This window comes from Podarcis vaucheri (assembly GCF_965113315.1).
Source record: "Podarcis vaucheri genome assembly, chromosome: 11".
In the NCBI taxonomy this organism is placed as follows: domain Eukaryota; kingdom Metazoa; phylum Chordata; class Lepidosauria; order Squamata; family Lacertidae; genus Podarcis; species Podarcis vaucheri.
Window position 1 is genome coordinate 31,505,658 of NC_138749.1, and position 21,535 is coordinate 31,527,192.

General features: G+C 43.5%; 1 protein-coding gene across 1 annotated transcript in view; it reads left to right on the forward strand.

Moving 5' to 3' along the window:
- Positions 1-19,356, forward strand: part of MRPS27 (mitochondrial ribosomal protein S27) — a 64,889-nt gene extending 45,533 nt beyond the window's left edge. The window contains exons 5-11 of the mRNA XM_082192001.1: positions 12-126; positions 3,118-3,196; positions 4,239-4,354; positions 5,557-5,659; positions 10,203-10,345; positions 12,466-12,612; positions 18,923-19,356. Coding sequence (XP_082048127.1) covers positions 12-126; positions 3,118-3,196; positions 4,239-4,354; positions 5,557-5,659; positions 10,203-10,345; positions 12,466-12,612; positions 18,923-19,162 — 943 coding nt within the window. The 3' untranslated portion in view covers positions 19,163-19,356. The remainder of the gene's footprint in view (positions 1-11; positions 127-3,117; positions 3,197-4,238; positions 4,355-5,556; positions 5,660-10,202; positions 10,346-12,465; positions 12,613-18,922) is intronic.
- Positions 19,357-21,535: the final 2,179 nt, after the last annotated feature.

Consider the following 21,535-nt stretch of genomic DNA (forward strand, 5'->3'; position numbering starts at 1 on the left):
TCATCCCTTAGGTTTCGCCACAGCCCAAATTGCTTTTACTTGAGAGACTGGATCATCCACAGCTGGATCAGGCAGTGCCTGAAGTTTGGGGCACAGGATAAAGCTTTGTACACTTTGCAAAATAAGGTGATGCTTTAACAAGACATTTTTTCAAATGTTGTTAAACGTACATAAATTAGCTACATCTGAAACCTTTCTGTGAATGTGTCTCCCGTTCAGAAGACTGCATTCTTTGTTTACGATGAAAGTGTGGAATTTTAGATAAACTTCATGCAATCTCTGCTGTTTCCTTTTCGTAGTGGAGCTGACCAGCCAAATTTAAACAAGTACCAGCTATTTCCAGAGTGCGGGTGGGGAGTTAAGCCCAGGCTTTATATATATATATATATATATATATATATATATATATATATATATATATATATATATATGCAGGTTTTGGTGTCTTCGGGTGTCTTCCCGTGTAAGAGTCGGGGTGTCTGTGCGACGTTTCGACGAGGTCTCACTCGTCATCTTCAGGCTGGTGCTTTCGGCTTCTTGTTACTGGAACAATAACAAGTAACAAGAAGCCGAAAGCACCAGCCTGAAGATGACGAGTGAGACCTCGTCGAAACGTCGCACAGACACCCCGACTCTTACACGGGAAGACACCCGAAGACACCAAAACCTGCATTCCTGTACCCGTGAAAATCTACGAAAGCATATATATATATATATATATATATATATATATATATATATATATATATATCCTGCTGGAATCAGTGTGACCTGAAAATGTTCTTTATTGTCTGAATTGTGCCCACTGCTTATTTTAAAGTTTTGCATTGAATGAATTATTTAATTTATTTGGAGTATAGTATTGTGGAACCTGCTGTGAGCCTTGTAGGCAGCATCAACAAGATGTTTTCTACCCGACTCAGAAATGCTTTGAACAGGAGTGGGCAATAATTGCCTGTAGATAACCATCTTTGCATTCCCAGAAGCACATGATCCTTGCAGCATTTATTGTTTAGCTTTTTGGCTTTTCCTTTTAGCTTAGATTTTAAGTTGGCAGCGGATGATGTCTCCTGCTTTAGTGATGCAGAGACATTCTTATGTCTGCGCACAAAGGAATTAGGTCTTGCTCCTAAGAGGACAGAAAGACTTGTGGGGAAAATTATGCAAGAACCATCCCCTTACAATCTACCGCTTGGCAAGAAACACAGTGAAGTGACAGTCATCCCTGAACAATCTTTGCCTCTGGCATAGAGTATAAATGGCACATCGCTAAATGTATTCCTGTGCAATCTTACTGCAAATTTTAACTATAGGGAACGTTGGAAGAATGCATGCATACAGGTGGCTGCTTGCATGAATGCACAAGTTTCTGACTGCTGTTTCTGTGAAGCGCTTTTAAAACCCTGCTCTTCAGCTTTGAAGGCTCCCAGAGCACCTTCGATGAAATCGATGAGAACAAAGACTTCGTGATGGTGAATAAAAGCTGTAGCAGCAGTATCATTGCTGCATGTCGAGCTCTGTCTTTCTTCTTGTTGAAGGACTACCTTAAGAGCAGAGACATTGCTGTAAGTTGGCAAACGTAGCTTTACTAGGTCCCCCCCCACCCCCACCCCCAAAGAACACAGCTCAGAACAATCCATGCTATCAGTTTTGAACATCTGAAGCCTATGAGAGCTCTGGTGGCCCAAGTGGATAGGCAGTAAGGGATGAATGGCCAGCTACATGCAGTTGCAGTTTTCTACTTTCCTTTTTTTAAAAAAAAAAAATAATTTTTATTAACAGGCCAATCACATCACATTATCCAAATCACATTAGTTCCAAATTATACAGCCAAATTTTAAATTTTATTGGGTGTACCCATACATCAAGCTCCGAACGAGTCCAAACATCACTTATATTGCTGCTTTAATTAAACAGTTCTATCCAGTTCAATCCAGATAGTCCTTTATTACTTTCTTCATCTTCTTGTTGTTATCATATATTCCTTTCTTTGCGATCTCTAATAATCTTCACAAGCGGATTAGAGACAGGCATCCTCTGTGTGGGTTTTGTGCTCTCCAAAGATCATATCGCTCAGGGACAGCCGCCATTCAACGCTTCCATAAAAAATTAATCTTCGGACTGTCCTTTAATTTTCTCAGGCTTGCCAAGTATATCAGGAGGGCTCTGTCAGGTTAAGATCACATTCCAACCATCCTTCTCATTCCAATGGTCCTGATTCTCCTCCCCCTGTCTTTCTTTCTCAGGCAAGCCTGTCTTAGCGAGATGCCATTTTATGCTGCATCATAAAATTTTCCTCCGTTCTCGTTGTTTACCAATCATCTCTTTAACTATAATCCACTCCACACAGTTCTTGAATTCCTGCTTGTGGTTAATAAAACGCAACGATCTTATTTCTTTCTGGGGTGGAGGGTTATTTATATCACATAACGCAAAGAAACGAAAAGCTTTTTCCTCCACCCCTCCTTCATTCCAAACATACCATTCTCTTAATGGTGGTTCATTAGTTGATTTACTTATCCATCCGTCACTCCAGTCACAGAGATCCATTAATCAGCAGTCTTATCTCCCGAATGTTGCTTGATGTATGTGCTTTAGCTTCATTCCAATCATATGTTTCCAATTATAATTCTGAGCTAAAGCGAACTAGCACGCGCTGATTGGAACCGGCGTCAGGAAGAGCCGACCTCATCGAGGGCTCGTGCCAAGTGACCGGCACCCCCTTCTCTCGAATCCGGGGGTGCATTGTGGACACTGCTGGCAAGGCAGCCTCCCCATCTCCTGGGGGGGGGTAGGAAGACTGCATACTTCCCATAGCAGCCTCTTAATTACCTCGTATGGGTCGCAGAGATGTTATTGTCGGCCATCTTCCAGTGCGCCACCTGGTGGCCCCCAGCCCCAGCTACAGTTTTCTACTTTCCTGGTCAGTATTGGGCAGTGGTATGTTCCAAAGGACATTCTTCATCCTACTCCCATTTCAAGTAGTGAAAGACAAGTAAAAGTGGGAGTACTGGTCCAGGCATCCCCTTGGCCTTGCCCTACACAATCATATCATAGTCCAAAATGAGATGAGATGCTAGAAGTATGACTGTTGTGCTTTCCGCTTGTTTTTTGCAGGTTCAATATGGAATTATCCCAGACTATTTTACCTTCAATATATTGCTGGATTCTTTTATAAAGGATGAGAATTATGAAAGTAAGTAAGCATATGTCAACTGCTGGTCATCTTGATCTTCCCTGTTTCTTCATATTTATATATGGCCCCCTTTGGACCTCTTTCTGTTCATCTGATTTGCTGTGGTTTTAATGGGAGGAGCCAAAAAAAGGTAAAGAACACTGAAATCCACCTTTCTACTGAGTCAGGACATTGATCCTTCCAGCTCAGTATTTTTGACATTAACTGGCACCAGCATTTCAGAGTTTCCAGCAAAATTCTTTTCTCAACCCCAGTGCCAATCATGAGCCAGAGATCTTTTGTATGCCTAGTGCATCTTCTACTACTAAACCTCTATAGCCCTTCTGCAAGAGAGGAGGTAAAAATTGAGCAGGTCGGGGTGGGTGTGTTGTTAATGTAATCAAATCACCTAGTGCAATTCAACGAGGGTTGACTGAGAGTTCCTCTGTATCAACATTATTTTCCAAATTTTTTAGCTGACTCGGCCTCCTAGTGGAAAGTGCCATCCTTTCCTTAAGCACCTCTAAAGCCACTCAGGAAATAATTCCAGATGGTACATCATTCAAGAATTTGTGCCTTGTTGCTCGTATTGAGATTCTGTGCCCTCTAGCAAACTTAGGGCTTGTTGTCAAGAGACCTTGCCTTAAGCTGATAGTCCCTGAATTCATTTTGGAGTTAGCTTTGTTGACACAGTCCATGAAGTATTCTTTGATTAGGGTGTTTGTGAGTTTAAAGTCCTTATGTGTAAAGTACTGTGGTCTTGCGTACCATGACTCTTATCCTCTCTCACTCCCATTTTAATTTTGAGGAAGGTCTCCTGGCACAGAGCGGAACTGTTGCATAGATAAGATACACCAGCTTTGTGACTGCTTCCAGCTGTTTTCCTTATGTGCCTCCTGGTTTGCAAAAGGCAGATGTGTTCTTCTTCTGATGCTGCATTTTTTTGCACATCAAGATTCGGGTGTAAAAGAGGAAAGCGCACTCGTGTCTTTTGAAACTAGTGTGGGAAGAAGAGTCTTGTCAAACCACTCCCTTAATTTTAAAATGTTTTGTTTATTGTTAGATGCGATGGCTGTGGTCACTGAGATAATGATACAGGAAAGTTTTGACGAAGTTTCTACACAACTTCTCTCACTCTACGTGATGTACAAGTATTTGACAACCAAATCAGAACTTACGGTAAGCTGTGGCTGAGATGGTAAGATACATGAATGGTTCCTCTTCATCCTGGAGAAGAGTGACTAGTGGGGTGCCACAGGGTTCTGTCTTGGGCCCGGTCTTATTCAACATCTTTATCAACGACTTGGATGATGGACTCAAGGGCATCCTGATCAAATTTGCAGATGACACCAAACTGGGAGGGGTGGCTAACACCCTAGAGGACAGGATCACACTTCAAAACGACCTTGACAGATTAGAGAACTGGGCAAAAACAAACAAGATGAATTTTAACAGGGAGAAATGTAAAGTATTGCACTTGGGCAAAAAAAATAATGAGAGGCACAAATACAAGATGGGTGACACCTGGCTTGAGAGCAGTACATGTGAAAAGGATCTAGGAGTCTTGGTTGACCATAAACTTGACATGAGCCAACAGTGTGACGCGGCAGCTAAAAAAGCCAATGCAATTCTGGGCTGCATCAATAGGAGTATAGCATCTAGATCAAGGGAAGTAATAGTGCCACTGTATTCTGCTCTGGTCAGACCTCACCTGGAGTACTGTGTCCAGTTCTGGGCACCACAATTCAAGAAGGACACTGACAAACTGGAACGTGTCCAGAGGAGGGCAACCAAAATGGTCAAAGGCCTGGAAACGATGCCTTATGAGGAACGGCTAAGGGAGCTGGGCATGTTTAGCCTGGAGAAGAGGAGGTTAAGGGGTGATATGATAGCCATGTTCAAATATATAAAAGGATGTCACATAGAGGAGGGAGAAAGGTTGTTTTCTGCTGCTCCAGAGAAGCGGACACAGAGCAATGGATCCAAACTACAAGAAAGAAGATTCCACCTAAACATTAGGAAGAACTTCCTGACAGTAAGAGCTGTTCGACAGTGGAATTTGCTGCCAAGGAGTGTGGTGGAGTCTCCTACTTTGGAGGTCTTTAAGCAGAGGCTTGACAACCATATGTCAGGAGTGCTCTGATGGTGTTTCCTGCTTGGCAGGGGGTTGGACTCGATGGCCCTTGTGGTCTCTTCCAACTCTATGATTCTATGATTCTATGATTCATGAAGGGATACGTGCTCCATTCATCTGACTAGCAGCTTCCATTACAGAAGAGTCAACTTGGACCAGCTTGTATCAGAGAATATATTTTGCATGGTGGTGAAAACCAAGCACCAAATGTGACAGCAAATGTAACAGCAATGTTTGCTATTTTCAGTGGGAGGAAGAGAGGAATCTCGGAGCGTCCCTCTTCTTGGCAGGCCTGAAGCAGACCAACACGGTGGGATTCAGTTCCCAGCTGTATGGCTTAGCACTTCTCGGTAAGTTATATAGTGTTTCATTTCAATCACTTTACCGTGCTGCTATATTGGTTGATTAAAAGTAGCTGGATTAGTGAGATTCTTTGATTTAAATGCTAATACAGTGGTACCTCAGGCTAAGAACTTAATTCGTTCTGGAGGTCCGTTCTTAACCTGAAACTGTTCTTAACTTGAAACACCACTTTAGCTAATGGGGCCTCCCGCTGCCACTGCGCCGCCAGAGCACGATTTCTGTTCTCATCCTGAAGCAAAGTTCTTAACCCGAAGTACTATTTCTCGGTTAGTCTGTAACCTGAAGCGTATGTAACACGAGGTACCACTGTATAGCCTTTGACGGGTTGCAAAATTAGAACTAAATCAAGTTTTGTGTTTTGGCATGCAGTCCAAATAAATCATAGATGTGTGAGGTTCAAAAATAACTGGATGTTGTTGTTGTTGCTTTAAATTCCTGCTGAATGCATGAAAATCCCAGTTGGTTGAATCATAGAATTGTAGAGTCGGAAGGGACCACGATGGGGACTCTCTAGTCCAACCCCCTGGAATGTGGGAATCTTCTGCCCAACGTGTTGCTTGAACTCAGGCACTGAGATTAAGGGTCTTATGCTCTGCCAACTGAGCTTTGTATGTATGAACCCTGCTTCCTGCCAAGTTCTCTCTCTCTCTACTTCCACCCATTATCCCCAAGCTGGGGAGCAGGCAGGAATACCTACCTTGGAAAAAGAGTAAAGTGATGGATGGCTCATTTCAACGCAAAACAGGGCCTACAAGGCTACTGCGAGTGATGTACAGGGTGCCATTTTCTACTGGGTATGCAGTTAGTAAGAACATAAGGAAAGACTAGTCCAGCATCTTGCCTCCCACAGTAGCCAAAAAGATGCCATGGAAAGCCCACAAGCAGGATCTGAGCATCACTCCCCTTTCTGGTGCTCCCCATAAACTGATATTCATAGATATACTGATGCCTCTGATACCAAAGGTCGCTTATTTATTCCTCATGCTCAGCTCAGAGGTTGCTAAAAACAGTCATCCTAAAAATGCACAAGTAAACATAACAGTAAAATAAAACATCGGATATAGTATTAACAGACAGTGATATGGCAGAGTAATTCTGATTTTGTCCAGAGGCCAGATGAAATAAATGTGTTTTAAGTTGTTACTTTGAACAACAACAATTTATTATTTATACCCCACCCATCTGGCTGAGTTTCCCCAGCCACTCTGGGCAGCTCCCAATCGAGAGTTAAAAACAGTACAGCATTAAATATTAAAAACTTCCCTGAACAGGGCTGCCTTCAGATGTCTTTTAAAAATAGGATAGCTGCTTATTTCCTTGACATCTGATAGGAGGGCATTCCACAGGGCGGGCACCACTACCGAGAAGGCCCTGCCATATGAGCAGCCCCATAAACCATGTCCATTGAGGGAACCATGAGCAAGGCCACCTAGTATGGAGTGTGGGTGAGTGGGTGTTTGTGTAATTATCCTTTAAGTCATGGGTAGTCAAACTAAGGCCCGGGGGCCGGATCTAGCCCAATCGCCTTCTAAATCCGCCCCACGGCGGTCCAGGAATTAGCCTGTTTTTACATGAGTAGAATGTGTGCTTTTATTTAAAATGCATCTCTGAGTTATTTGTGGGGCATAGGAATTCGTTCATTATTTTTTTCAAAATATAGTCCGGCCTCCCCACAAGGTCTGAGGGACAGTGAACCGGCCTCCTGCTGAAAAAGTTTGCTGACCCCTGCAAAGTTTAAGTACTTGAGTCCTTAACTAGGACTAGTTGGGTTGTCTGTTTTTGTTTCTATTATGTATTTTCTGTTTTTTATACAGTGGTACCTCGGGTTAAGTACTTAATTTGTTTCGGAGGTCTGTTCTTAACCTGAAACTGTTCTTAACCTAAAGCACCACTTTAGCTAATGGGGCCTCCTGCTGCCACCGTGCCGCCGGAGCACAATTTCTGTTCTCATCCTGAAGCAAAGTTCTTAACTCGAGGTACTATTTCTGGGTTAGCGGAGTCTGTAACCTGAAGTGTATGTAATCTGAAGCATATGTAACCCGAGGTACCACTGTATTGTGATTTTATGCTGTGAACTGCCCTGAGATCAACGGGTGTAGGACGATATACAACATCAATAAAAAATAGTAGTCCTTGACAGCTGTATCCTCTATTAATTTGTCAAATCCCCTTTAAGAGACATCAAAGTTGGTGGCTATTGCTACATATTGTGACTTCCAGTTGTGCTGTGAAGAAGTCCTTCCTTTTGCAGTTTTCAAACTACAAGCACCATGATCCCTAGCAGTAGATGAAGCTCTAGGCATCATTTGCATCTAAGATGAGTCCTTGTGAGGTTTCTTCTGTATCAGACTAAGACCCTTTATTCCTTCAGAAGGGTGGAAGAGCAGAGCACCAGCAGAGGGTTGGTGTGGCGTTTATTTTGAGTTGGGCCAAGCTTGAAGGAGGCAGGACCCAGCTTAGAATGGGACCAGATTTTTCAGGTTGTGGTGCATTTTGAATTCACACCTCTAAAAACTTTTTCTATGCCTAAAATAAAGAATTGTTTTCCATATTCTCCTAATCACCAGAATACCAATAGCAGATATAAGAAGCTATATATATTGACCTGGAAGGAAAGGGAAGGGTGTCAACTCAAGAGCAACTCTTCATCCTGTCTCTCCACATGATTCCATAAACCCACTGAAATTCCACACCTTTAAGGAGGTGGGATTAATTTTGAGGCCACAGTGTCTGAAGTCCCCTGTTTCAACACCCTTCCTACGTTGTATTATGATTTTATTTCATACAAGGTTAAAAGTCCATGAAAGCTTTGCCCTTCTCCATTCCTAGCTGTTAATGGCATGTTTACCCTTAGGTGCAATACAGTTTTAGTAAAAAAAAAAAAAAAAAAAGTTGGATAGTTGCTCTCTCTCTAAGTTTCACAGCTTGTTAACAATGATAATAATGCCTGTGACAGGTCAGGAGGAGGGCGCTGATTCTGATTTTACCCGACTTTAAGACAAAACTGCAGATGCAGTAGGAACCAAGATGAAAACTGCCGCAAATTGGCAGAACTGTTGGTTTGCTTTTCGCTTGAGCTATTGACAGATAATGCATTCCTCCTCTCTTTGGTTACTGCAGACATATGTATGTATGTATGTGTGCTAGTATATTTAAATATAGCCCAAATAATATGGGAAGGCCTTGCACTTAGCACATCATTTTACTGTTGTGTGCTAGTGACCCTGCTGACATTGAGATTCAGAAGATCAAAAACTATTTTCTGCTATGTCACATATTCTGCAGTCTTGCCAGCTCTAATGGACTAGACCTCTGCAAAGAGTGAAAGATGTCTGTGGGCATAGACTGGCCTGGAGCACCTTAGCAGTTTATATTTAGCCATCGCCCAATGAGCGTTTGTTTGCACACACGTTCCTGTGCTTCTCTGTGGCTTCCCTGTTTGGGGAAGAGAGATGAAGGTGTGTCACAGTGGTTTTCATTGTTAGATGTACCTTTGTGATTAACGTAGACAGTTAAAGGTGATAGAAACTCCAGTAAGAGAAGCAAGGCCACATCTGAAATGTTTAACATCAATGATTGGGTTTCACCAGAAAGACAACAGCAAGGGGTGGATCCTGCTAATAAATAATTTTAGGTTAGCCATTGCTCAGGTTTTAATCCACACATAGTTTAGGATTACTTGAAGTGTTACAATTTTCATACGCAGAAAAGGTCTTTCAAAATAGAAAAACAGATATGTGCCTGAAGATATCTGTGTAACTTCCTGCGCTTGGGAAAACAGTAATATGTGTTGCAGCTCTTGGTGCTATGAGTATACAATAATCAAGGAAACCAAATATTGTCTCTAGGTAATAAAGGACACTAATATGTCATGTGCAAGTTAAGTCTAACACTATCCTCCAACTCCTCTCACTGTACACAAAATAGTGTGAATATTTTGAACATTGTTTGGCTCTTTCCAAGTTCAGGAAACTTACAGATATGATCAAGCAGAGAAGGAGACTAAGGATTCCCACTCCTCCTCCATGGGAGGTAGTTCTTGAGATCTACCTGACCCTCACGAGGGGGTTTTGTTGTATGTTTGGGAGGAATAATGTGGCAAGAAAGAGACAGGAAGACCCCATTGTTGCTTTTTTGACTGACTTCTACTCATTTTCCAGGTACAAACAATGACTATTTGAGGCCAAACTGAGGTGGGAATGGAAGCAGAGGTTTAACTCTTTCCTCCCACACCATTGTCCTGACAAAACTCTTCCCTTGGTGCTATGTTAATAGCAAACAAGTAGAGATTTTCATCAGGACCCCAGCAGGGGAGAAAATAACTAAGTTTTCTCTTCCAACATGCTGTAGCCCCAGTGAAAACCAAGGCGCCCTGGATTTGCTGTCCAAGTAAAGACACTGACATGATTCACAGTGATGTGTTTAGCATCTCGTCTACTTTGAGTACAGGAAAGATGCTTCCAATTTTAACGGTGCTTTCTACTTTAAATAATGCAGTAACACTCACAGTGTCTGTTTTAATAATAACAGGAAAAGTGGAGCTGCACAAGGGGCTACGAGCTGTGTACCACAAAATGCCGCTCATGTGGACCCCCGGGTACCTGAACAGAGCCTTGCAAGTGATGGAGAAAGTGACGTTGCTTCCTGATGATACAAAGCTCTGCAAGGAAGCTGTAAGTGGAGAACTGTTGTTTTACAAAGCAGGGCCTTGTGCATTTTTGAGAAGAGAGCCGAAGGGTTTTCAAAGGAGACCAGCAGCGTAGTGGCTACTGCTGTTTGCCCTGATGTTTTGTGTAGCTCAAATTTCTGTTGAACTGATTGCATTCAGTGGCATTTTTCTTCACCTTGAGGAGGAACATCCTTTCCAAAAGACGAGAGAGGCATACCTAGAAAGGGCAACTTTTTGCTTTTCAGCTTCTTGCTTCTGCTTCTGACTTGGAGGGTGCCTGGCAGAGTTTTCCCTTTCACCCTCTGCTCCTCATGTAGTGGGGAGAATAAATGGGATATTCTGGACTCAAGTCAAAATACAGTATAGATTATTTATTTATACTGTTGCTAAGCTGTTTACAAATAAATAAAAAATACAAAACATATAAACACAGCCATAAAACAATTCAATCAAAGCATTAAAATAAACAGCCATAGTTGAAATGTACAGTAAAACAACCCTGCTGAAAGAGTTAAAACAGCAAATAAAGCAGGACGTTCAAATCAGGGCATCAGGGGAATGCTTGTCTAAACAAGTTTGTCTTTAGGAGCCCGTGGAATGCCCATGCTGATGGGGCCTCTCGTATTTCAGCAGGGAGAGTAAAGTTAATAGAGAAAGATTTCCCCTTCCAACTTCTCTAGAGTTGTATGAAATAATCATTTCTCCTGTTGGCATGCATGGGTGGGGAACCTCTTTCAGTCAGGGCCGCGTTGCTTTTTGGGCATCCTGCATGCCAGTGATGATCAAAGCCAGAGGCAAGAGTGGGCAGAGACTGGCATGCAAAATACTGTTTGATTATTTGATTGTTGTTAGCTGCCCTGAGCCCGGCTTTGGCTGGGGAGGGCGGGATATAAATAAAATTTATTATTATTATTATTATTATTATTATTATTATTATTATTATTATTATTATCTTTGTGCAGTAGGAAACATGCCAGCCATGTACACACACAAACCCAGTCAAGCAAAAGGCATTGTCGCAGACCAAGGGCACATTCCAGCCAAGTGAAACCACTGAAGGGTGTGCAGAAGGGCTGGAGACGAGTATGGACTTGGCATGGCCCAGGAGAGTCCTGGAGAACCACATCCATCATACTCCTCACATGGCCTCATTGAGTGACCTTGGATGTGGGATTGACACAAAGGGAACAGGAGCTACTAGTGCCTTGCAAGCTTCCCATTCTTCTACATTTCTGCCTTGTCCAAAATACAGCTTTTGCCCTGCCCCCCAGGTGGCTTCCATTGCAGAGTCGGCTCACCCCATCCCACCCAGGCCTACCTTTCTCTCCTGTCCATTATCAAAGAGAGGGAGCCGATAGATGAATCCACTGAAAATCAAATGGAACACAATGAGCTCATGATGCATTTCAGCAAAACAGGAATTGAGAAACTAGCTGACTTTATATAAGTGTACAATAATCTCTTCCAATATACATGTAATAATTGTGGAATATCAGTAAGAGCCTATGTGACCTGTCCAGAGCCAATCATAAAATCAATAGTAATTCCAGAACGGCTGGGCTTAATCAAAGAGCTTCTCTCACTAACTTTGGCCACCGTGCAGGCACTTCAAAAGAAAAACAAGACTCGCCTTTAATTTCCCAGGGTTCCATTTCATAGCAATGGTAAAATAATTCACTGCTGACGCTATCAAATTATGTTTTTTTTGTTTGTGCCTTTATGGTTTTAAAGTTTATGCATTCCGTCTACAGTAGACCGTCTCAGAGACCCTGAGCAATTTTTCTTCAGTAGGACCTGGAGAAAAAAAATGTGCAGCCTTAATAAGACAGGAAAGTCTTGAATTTGAAAAACAGTGAATTATAGTATTGTCTGCTTGGCCTTCTGTTTATGACCCTCTAGCATTGTTGCTCTTGCGTGATCAAATTCGATCCATAAAGGTTAGAAATGCCCCTCCTTTTTTAAACTAATAGGTGGTATTCTCAGGAATTTTAACAAGAATCCAGAAGCTGCATAAAAAGGCCCACAGGAGCAGTATATTGACCATCCCTGTAATTTAGGCAACAATGATGCCCTTCAGTTTTTCTAAACAGCACTGATTATCTTTTTCTCATTTCTGTTGCAAAGATTGATGTTCTGGCAGCCACTTTGCAGACCATCCCTGTGACAGAAGTTTCCCCAGAGGACACCAAGGACTCAGAAGAAACACCGAAGCAAGTGCAGTCGGAAGAAGCAGAGATGTCACAACTGCCTGAGTACTTGAACCGATTTGGGGTATGCAGCGTCTCAGCTTCCCCTCTTCCCAACTGGTTTTAATTAGTGTTATTGTCTGTAGCAAAAAGGAAAAGAGTACACCTTCCTTATTCTTTATTCTGTGACACCAAGGCTCCATTGGTGTCCCACCAGGAATGCTGTTGGGGCTTTTGGATGCTGACATTGAATTCATAGAGTTATAGAACTGCCAAGTTGGAAGGGACCACCAGGGTCATCTAGTCCACCCCCCGCCATGCAGGAATCTTTCGCCCAACGTGGGGCTCGAACCCCCGACCCAGAAATTAAGAGTCTCATGTTCTACCAACTGAGCTATCTTCCTACTGCTTCAAACTGGGAATTGCCTTTCTAAAAGGTGTCCCTTGTCTGCTGCCTGGCTGCAGGGATGTTATTTTTGCATTTCATACATCAGACTTGGTAAGCCAAACTCCTGCTAACTAAAATGGAGTGTCACTCCTGAAGAGTTGCTTGGTCTTGCACTATCTCTGGCATCTAAGGGCACAGTTTAGATGCATTCCCCTCTTTGGGTCAATGCAGGTTTAATAGGTCTTTCCCCCTTACGCAGCCTGCTAATGACTGTAAGAAAGTGGTCGCAATTTTGGTCCTGTGTTTAGTTCTAAGAAGGTCCACTAAACGAGTAAATGAGATGGTTTGCCTGGGGTTTTTGTTTCATTTTGAGGCCCAGCCTTTTCCTGCACTCCCTCTCCCTCATTGTGGTTTTTGCATGATTTATCGCCCTGTCACTGGGGAAAGCACCCTTTTATAGAAATGGCACAGAGAGTATTCTACAGATTTATACCTACAGTGTTGTTCTAAGGATCTGTTCCTTGGTGAGATGTTTGTGTCTTGGCAGGTTTGCTGAATGAAATGTGCAGCTCAATCCGGCATATGTTTCCTCGAAAGTAAACCCCACAGATTTCCATAGGACTTGCCACATAGAGACTGAGCTAAGAATCAGGAAATTTCTCCCAGTTCAAATCTTGTCCCTGCCATGAACTCACTAGGGGAAATTTGTTTTCTCTCAGCCTCAGTTCCATGCTCCCTCCATCTGCAACCCTTACAGAGATGATGTGAGGATTACAGCTAGATATAGTAGTACTACAGACTACAGATTACAGCTACAGTGCATGTAAAGAGAGCTTGAAGACTGGAATGTATTATACAGATGTTAAGCCTTTTTATTGGGTGTGCATAGGAATGTAGGCTTCGTTTCTTTCGGAAATGAACCAGGGAGGGACGCTTGCAAGAAAGTTCTCTGATTACATCGTAGAGGAGGTAAAAAGAAAAGCTTTTTATTAGTGAGCCTGTAAGAGACCTGGTGGACTGGTTAGTATAGGCCGACAGTAGATGATAAGGAAGCTTTTCCCCCAGTGGCAAAACGTGAGAACAGGGATTGTGTGGTCCTCTTAGGTTTTGAGCTATATTATATTCATTACCCCTTGCCATTGTCCATGCTGGCTAGGACTGATGGGAGTTGGAGTCCCACAGCATCTGGAGGGGCCACATGTTTCCTGTCCCTGGATTAAAGCTATATAGTTAGCTTCATATTTTGTGTCTTTTGAGTTCTGCACCGTTTTGCCCAAGTAATACTTTTTTCAGCTTTGCAAATGCATTGCCAGCCTACAGAAATGTGATAGTCCACCCACCCCATGCCTCTGTCACAAGACAAGCAAGCAGTAGGTTTGATAACATGCATGCTTGGAAGGAATTGTAGCTTCCAGTGACTCAGTACGCAGCTGATTTTTATGATCCACCTCTAATTAGTCTATGAACAGCTTCTACCAGGCCGGAAACACTTGAAGCTGAGAGGTCAGGAGGAGGGTTTGCAGGATCATTCCATGCCCCTTCCCTGAAATTTCAGCTTTCGTTAAAGGTAAAAATAAGTTTCTGTTCCTCTTACTTGTTGAGATTAATGAAAAATGTGGAGGCCACATTCTTCCCAATGACCCAGTAAGAAGCTGCCTTGCATTATTTCTATGCTAAGGAGTGCAAGGCATAAGGATAACTGTCAGGCTATAGACTAAACTTAATGTTTAATATTTATAAAGTTAAAATGCATTTTGTTAATGCTTTATATAGTTGCATAACTTTTTCATCTATTTTGCTACTGGTATTTGGGCTCTGGGTCTTCTGCACGGATCCGCTCTCCTCCAGACATGGCCCTCCAGGCCCCCGCATGGCAGAATGGTCTAGCTCTCTGTCTGGGAAGATTGCTCAAAGCCATGTCTCTCACACTCTGCCCACAAAGCCCAAGGAATAGCAGCAGAAATAGCACAATTTAAAAAATGAGACTCAGATAGCAGTTGAGCAAGGTTTAATGGTATGTTTGTTCAGCAAGATGCCCAGCGTGATGGCTCAGTTCATTTCCGAACAGGGTCACTTTTCTAAACAGGATATAATTTCCACTAAACTAAATACAGTTCTTCTTCTTTCTTCTTCTTCTAAATTTACATTATATTATTTGTGCAAGGGTATAGTCCCCTGCTATTGGCCACTGAGATGTCCAAGTGCTTTTATGTCAGGAGAGTGAAAGGCTCAAGAAGATTACAGAGTGGGGGAGGACTAATGGAAATTACTTCGAAGAAAATAAATCTGGCGGTTGGTTTATGCAGCCTCAGCCCTGCAGCCAGAAAAGAGTTGGAAGTGATCATCCCCTGCTGGCCTCTCATCCTCAGATGGACCACTATGTTGTTTTTAAATTTTATTTTAAATAAAATTGTAGCTGCACTGGCCAATTCCATTGCAGTCCCCAACAGCTCCCCTTGCCATTTCAGTGAATCAGCACAGCCTATCTCAGAAGCAGTCCACCTATTGGCTTGGAGTAAATTCCTGTCTCACCTATGGCAATATCCCATGCGTTTTACGGCTTAGACCTATTGCCGCCACCATTCTTCCTACCTTATTTACCACTTCCTTCAAGGCAGATGGTACCTTCCCCTCCTCCAATGAAGCATTCTTCTTTGGCGATCACTTGTAGCCGAGTAAGATTGTCTTCCATAAACACAGTTTTAACAGTGAGTCCATAAGTGACTGTGGAGGCCAATTCTGAACCCACACGTCCTTCCACAGTGGGGACACAGGTTTCCGGGTGGGAGTTGATCACAGTGAGGGTTTGCCAACTGTGCCTTCCTCTTCTCCCTTTCATCCTGAGTTCAAGCATCTTAATTGTCCCCTGAACCCACCCAGTCAATCCCCTTCAGCAAGTTTAAAAGAAACCTAGATGGACAGGGGTCAAAGGGGAACTTGTGTGCTGTAGACACACCTCCATTGTACATGCTCTTAACTATGGCATCCTGCTGCTTCTGGATCTCGGTGATTTTGTCCTCAAAGTTTCCTGGAAGTTTGTTATAGCAGATTGCTTAGGGTGTGGATAACAGAAGTACACAACAGCATTCCTGATGCTTCAGAACCGCACCTGCTTTCACTTTTCTAAGTGTTTTTAATCAAAAGTCCTAGAAACTCTTCTGTTTTGCTTGCTTTTTAAAAAAATTATCGAGTCATACAAAGCAAGGCAGAATGTAGCTCGATCAAGACACATCAAAGAAGCATTTCGGTTAAAGATGTTACAGACCTTGTATGAGAAATCGGGTTGGCAGAAACAGAACTCCACAGTGCCATCTGGTGTCACTGTATTAGAATGCATAAACAACACATATAAAGTCCTATGGCAGAGTTATACACAGGGGCTTCCAGCCAGCCCACCTAAAACTTGTTTCAGTTGCCATTATGTATCATTTCTATAGAACCTGCCAGCATACGAACTGGATTTCCCATATTCCAGTGATACTGCTCTGAAACACTCCAGTTCTCTTGTGAGTCCGGCCAACTCTGTGCATTTGTTTATCTTCGGGTTTTGCTCGACTGAATTCATACATAGTCTGTTGCTTCAGCAAATAGTTTGTGAAGGTCAATGGTCCAGAACATGACAAAATTGCTCTCTCCCCGTGGGAGCTGCCCGATGATGTTTCCTTGGTTAGGAGGCCCAAGCAGTGATTGCATAACAGACAGTTCTGCATTACAGCGGCTACAAAGCTTTAGCTCTCTACTGCGTCCAGGCCCCATGCTGGAGGGTGGTTGTGAGTAAACATGGAGATGGAAATTGCATGGCTTATGGAAATTATAGGCTACACTAACTAAGAATGGGGGGAGTGGAGAAGCCCAGGAGGTCTTTGAAACAGCCTGTGTGGTAACTCTTGTTGACAGCAGGAATTGCAGTCTAGCGATACTCTCCTTAGTAGAACTGCCCTGTGGTTTGACAGGTTTTCCTCTTCTGTGTTGCACATGAATCTCACAAGGGTGGGATAGCAGGATAGGATTCAGTTAACTAGTCTCGTTAGCAGATGCCCACACAAGGACCTCTACTATTGCAATGAGGCTCCCTCCCCCTTTCCTGACTCAGGAGGGGAAACTCCCCAGGCCAGCATGCCACGTGGCGGAGAAGGGGGTTGTTTGATCTGCCAAGCTGAAAAGCACACACTAACAGAGGGATTGCCATAGTGCTACCTTGAATTCCTTCCTCAGGCTAGAACTGGGGAGACCAGGTTCAAGTCTCTACTTTGCCATGTTGTTTACTGATTAACCTTTTCTCAGTCTCTATCTCTCAGCCTAAAGAGGATAAAATGGAAATGGGGGAAGACTGAGCAATTTTCTAGCACTCTGGGTCTTCAGCTTCCATTGGCCCTTGACATTTGGCTATGCTGCCTCCTGCCCCCCAGAAATAGATTTTATTAAAGCTTGGGGGGAAATGATATACGAAAGTTAATATCAAAGGCTCAGTATCTTTTTATAATACCAAAGATAAACTTATCTAAACAAAAACACAAGCCAAAAAAGGGAAAGAAAGAAGAAAAAGAGAGGAAGGTAAAAGAGGAAAGGGAGAAAAAAGGAGAACTTCCAATTCTTCATCTGTCAGCTATATATATATAAATATCCAAAACATTCACTCTGCAGTAACAGCCATGCTGGCATGAGTTGATGAGAGTTGTGAGTTCAGCATCTGGAGAGCTACAGATTCTGCAGCCCTGATTGATGCCATCCTGAATTCCTAAGGGATAACAAATAAATAAATGAGCCCTGCTCACTGTGCATCTTATTTCACCTCATTAATAATCAGTCCTAGCTAACCTGTTTCTCTCTAAATTATGGGTATCTTCTAGTTTTGGTACAAAGGCACATCCGAGGATAATATTATTCCTGGTGAGTTACCAAGGATTTTTGTTGTTGTTGTTTAAAGCAGGGCTGTTTAGAAGCTTCCGGCTGTCCTATTGCATCCTTCCTAGCTAGGGCTGCTCTCTTCCCATTCATTTTCCTGGAGGCTTCTCCATTAGGGCAATTAATTTGCCTTTTGTCTGGGGAACATCAAGCTGTCCAGTAAAACTTCCATAACCACAAATGGCCCCCCATCTCAAAGCACTTAAGTGAATTAATATTTTTTTACGATGCATCGGGGCGTGTCATGAGAAGCACTACACCACAGATAGAAGTGGAACTCTGCTGTGATATACTGCCCAGCTGCCTGGCCGAATCCTGCCTGCCTGCAATGGAGTACCCCCACATGCAGCCCACCCTGGTGCACCCACACAAGCAGAATCAGAGCAAAGTAAAGGGGCTGCATCCAGCGAGCTGAGCATGAAATCGCATGAGTCATTAAAAAGGGGGCCATAGAGGAATGTATGCTGGGCAGTTGCACAGGGGCTCATGGGATCTATTTAGTATGCCATTAGGACAAGCCTATTTAAATGATTCCCATCTGCTGAGCGGAAGGTTAGCCAAAGCGACTCAGGGCGAGTCCTTGGATCAGCAATGGGGGGGGGCAGGGGGGAGCCATAGGATGTTTAGATTGCCGGCTGGCCATTCATCATTTGTTAGCATAACGAGTCTTTATTAATGATGTTTCTCAGTCATCATGCAAGTTCACCTATCCCAGCACTTAGCAGAATTAAAGATTGATTCTTTTTTTTGTTTCTACTTTGTTATTGCTAAATCATAAAAATCTAGTCTATAAATTATTGCTGCCCTTTGCTTGTTCCATCACCCCATCATTTTTTCCTCTTTTTCTTTTGGGGACGGAGAGAAGGAATGAAGAAGTGCTCCTTTATTGCGGCTGGCACGTTTTTCCAGGACAAAACGCAAGTCAGCTGCACGGTGCCGACTTGTAGAATTTCACATTCCAGTTCTGGGGAAAGAGGAAGGGGGAAAAGATTACTCAGGCCAGGCATGTGGATTGTTGATGTATTGCGACTGGTTGATTAGCGGTTTTCTTTCTTTCTTTCTTTTCCTTTCTTTTCTTCCCCCCTCACCCCTGCTATGACAGGAGCTGAATTCTAAGCTGCAGTCGCTTGGCAAGGTGGAATCTGCAAGCTTGTTGACACTGACCACCCAGCTTGTGGAGGAGAAGCAGCCAGCATTTGAAGTGGAAGACATTGCAAAACACAAGGAGAAGCTGAAGGAGTGGGAGCAGGAGCGGACGCTGCTGACTGAAAGGGAGAGAGAGTTGAGGGAAAAGGCCAGGCAGGAGCTGGAAGCCCAGAATGCAGCAAAAGCATCTCTTTAACGCAGAAGATCGGCTTGTGATGTGGCCTTGACTGTATGCAGATGAAACCTTTCCAGATCCATCTTGCAGCAAAAGTGCTTCTTCCCCACCCCCTTAAAAACCACTGTAATTATAATTGTTTCTCTGAAGCCCTCAGTTTTGCCTCTTATGTGTTATGTCTACCTGTCGTCTAATAAAGTGATTCATTTCTAAAAGAGGCTGGGTGAGACGGTACATTCCAAGTGCTCTGGCCACAGTCAGTATTGCTGTTTAAAAAAAGGATACCAACAGGAGTTCTAAATGTTGTCTGCTTGCTTTGTTCAAGGGATCACAAGCAGTCACCAGGTGAGTTAAGATCTGGAGTCTTCTTTGGAGGCAGCACACATAAAACCGCCTTGTATCAGGTCACACCATCTCAGACGGATTGCAGCACCCCAGGGTTTCAGGCAAGGGTCTTTCTAGCCCTGCTATTAGGCATCCTGGGCATTGGAAGCTATCACCGTGTGTTGAGCTGCTCTCTTCTCCATGCCCTGTCAATACAGCAGCAGGAGGCTAGATCAGCTGGTAAAGGACCATAGGTACTTCCCTGTCCAGAGGGCATTCCACAAGATGGGGGCTGTGATAGAAGAGGTTTTGTTTCTTCCAGAAGTTGACCTAGCCTACCTATAAGTTGGAATCTGCACCAGGGCTTCACCTGTAGAAAGTTCATTCAGGAGGAGCCATTGCCCCAGGGGTATTAGGACACAAGCCTTTTAGGAGTCTTTTTGGTGGTGACTCCACAGGTGTGTAATCTCTCTCCAGCCTTTTAGATGCAGGGTGAAAACCCACCATTTTTCGTTGGGTTTTTAGAAGCTTTTCACGGGCATTTATAGCACCACTACTTGAGAGTTACTATTGGGGCTAAATGTACCTATAATCCCAGTGAGCAAGATGGATTGATACTCTTTCACAGCTCTACGGCTTGGGCAAACAAAAATGTCCAGATTATGTGCATACAGAGTGAATGTTCTTGCAGTTCGTTTTCTATCTTTGCTGTTGCCTGTTTGCCCCTTGCTGTGGCTGTGCATTCCAACCCACATAGCAGTCTATGTGCACGACTGTAAACGTGGTAATTAGGCCTGTCAGGATACATCAGGCCCTATTCTCAGTGCACACAATCAGCTTCGTTGCCCCCATGGTTCCTGTGTGTTAATGGACCTTTGTGGGATGGAGCTACTGTGGAATGGCAAATATGTCACTCCTGTAAGATAAACCTGGACTCTGGAACCTTTATACTTATTTTGCAGGCTGCATCATATTAATAACTACTATTAAAGATAGCAGCTTTGGGGTGAAGCCTGTCTGCTAAAGCTTCGACTCTTCTTCATATCTTCAGTCTTACAGTAATTGTAGTGTTCCACCTCCTATAGAAGAATATATTTAGCCTTCTTGGGTCTTTCCTTGTTCAGGAAACTTCAGAGCCAAATAAGCTGTTTGTCTCTCTCCCAAACCTTCCATGAGCCCCCCCCCCCCGGTCATTTGAGACTCTCTTGAAACCTTTTCCTTTCTACTCACATACTTACCATATATTTCCTGCCTGAGTCAACCGTTAAGCCAAGCTTACTACAGAGTGGGTCTTCCACCACTTTGGCCCTGGGACACTGAAAGCTCCTTGGTGTGGAAAGAGAAATCATTTAGCTGCATGGATGGTTCTCATTTGGGAGATACATGCTGAGTGAGGACATCTGATCTGTACGTATGGTGTCTCCTGCAGCTGCCTCCAGTTGCTCCAGATCCCTTGAGGACGACCATTGTATAGTCCACACTGACATGCAATATTCACAGTATGGCCTCGGTCCAGTATATCTGAAGGAGCGTGTGTCCCCCCCCCCCCAAATCATTCTACCCAGACACAGGTCCAGCGCCGAGGGCCTCCTGGCGGTTCCCTCACTGTGAGAAGCCAAGTTACAGGGAACCGGGCAGAGGGCCGTCTCGGTAGTAGCACCCGCCCTGTGGAACGCCCTCCCACCAGATGTCAAAGAGAACAAGTACCAGACTTTTAGAAGACATCTGAAGGCAGCTCTGTTTAGGGAAGCTTTTAATGTTTGATCCGTTACTGTATTTTAATATTGTGTTGGAAGCTGCCCAGAGTGGCTGGGGAAACCCAGCCAGATGGGCGGGGTATAAATAATGAATTATTATTACAATAAAGTTTCTGGGGGAAATAGAACCTGCAATTTTTCCACAAAATTTACACATTTTTTGCATCCATCTGTCTCGGGAGGAGTTCACCTTTGGGGGTAAAGTCAAACTGTTGGAAGGTTGCAGTGCCTTCTGTGGCTGTAGAGACTGATATGAGACAGACATGTATTGTTGCAGCTGGGGCAGATGAAGGTGTCTGGTGGTGCTGCTGCA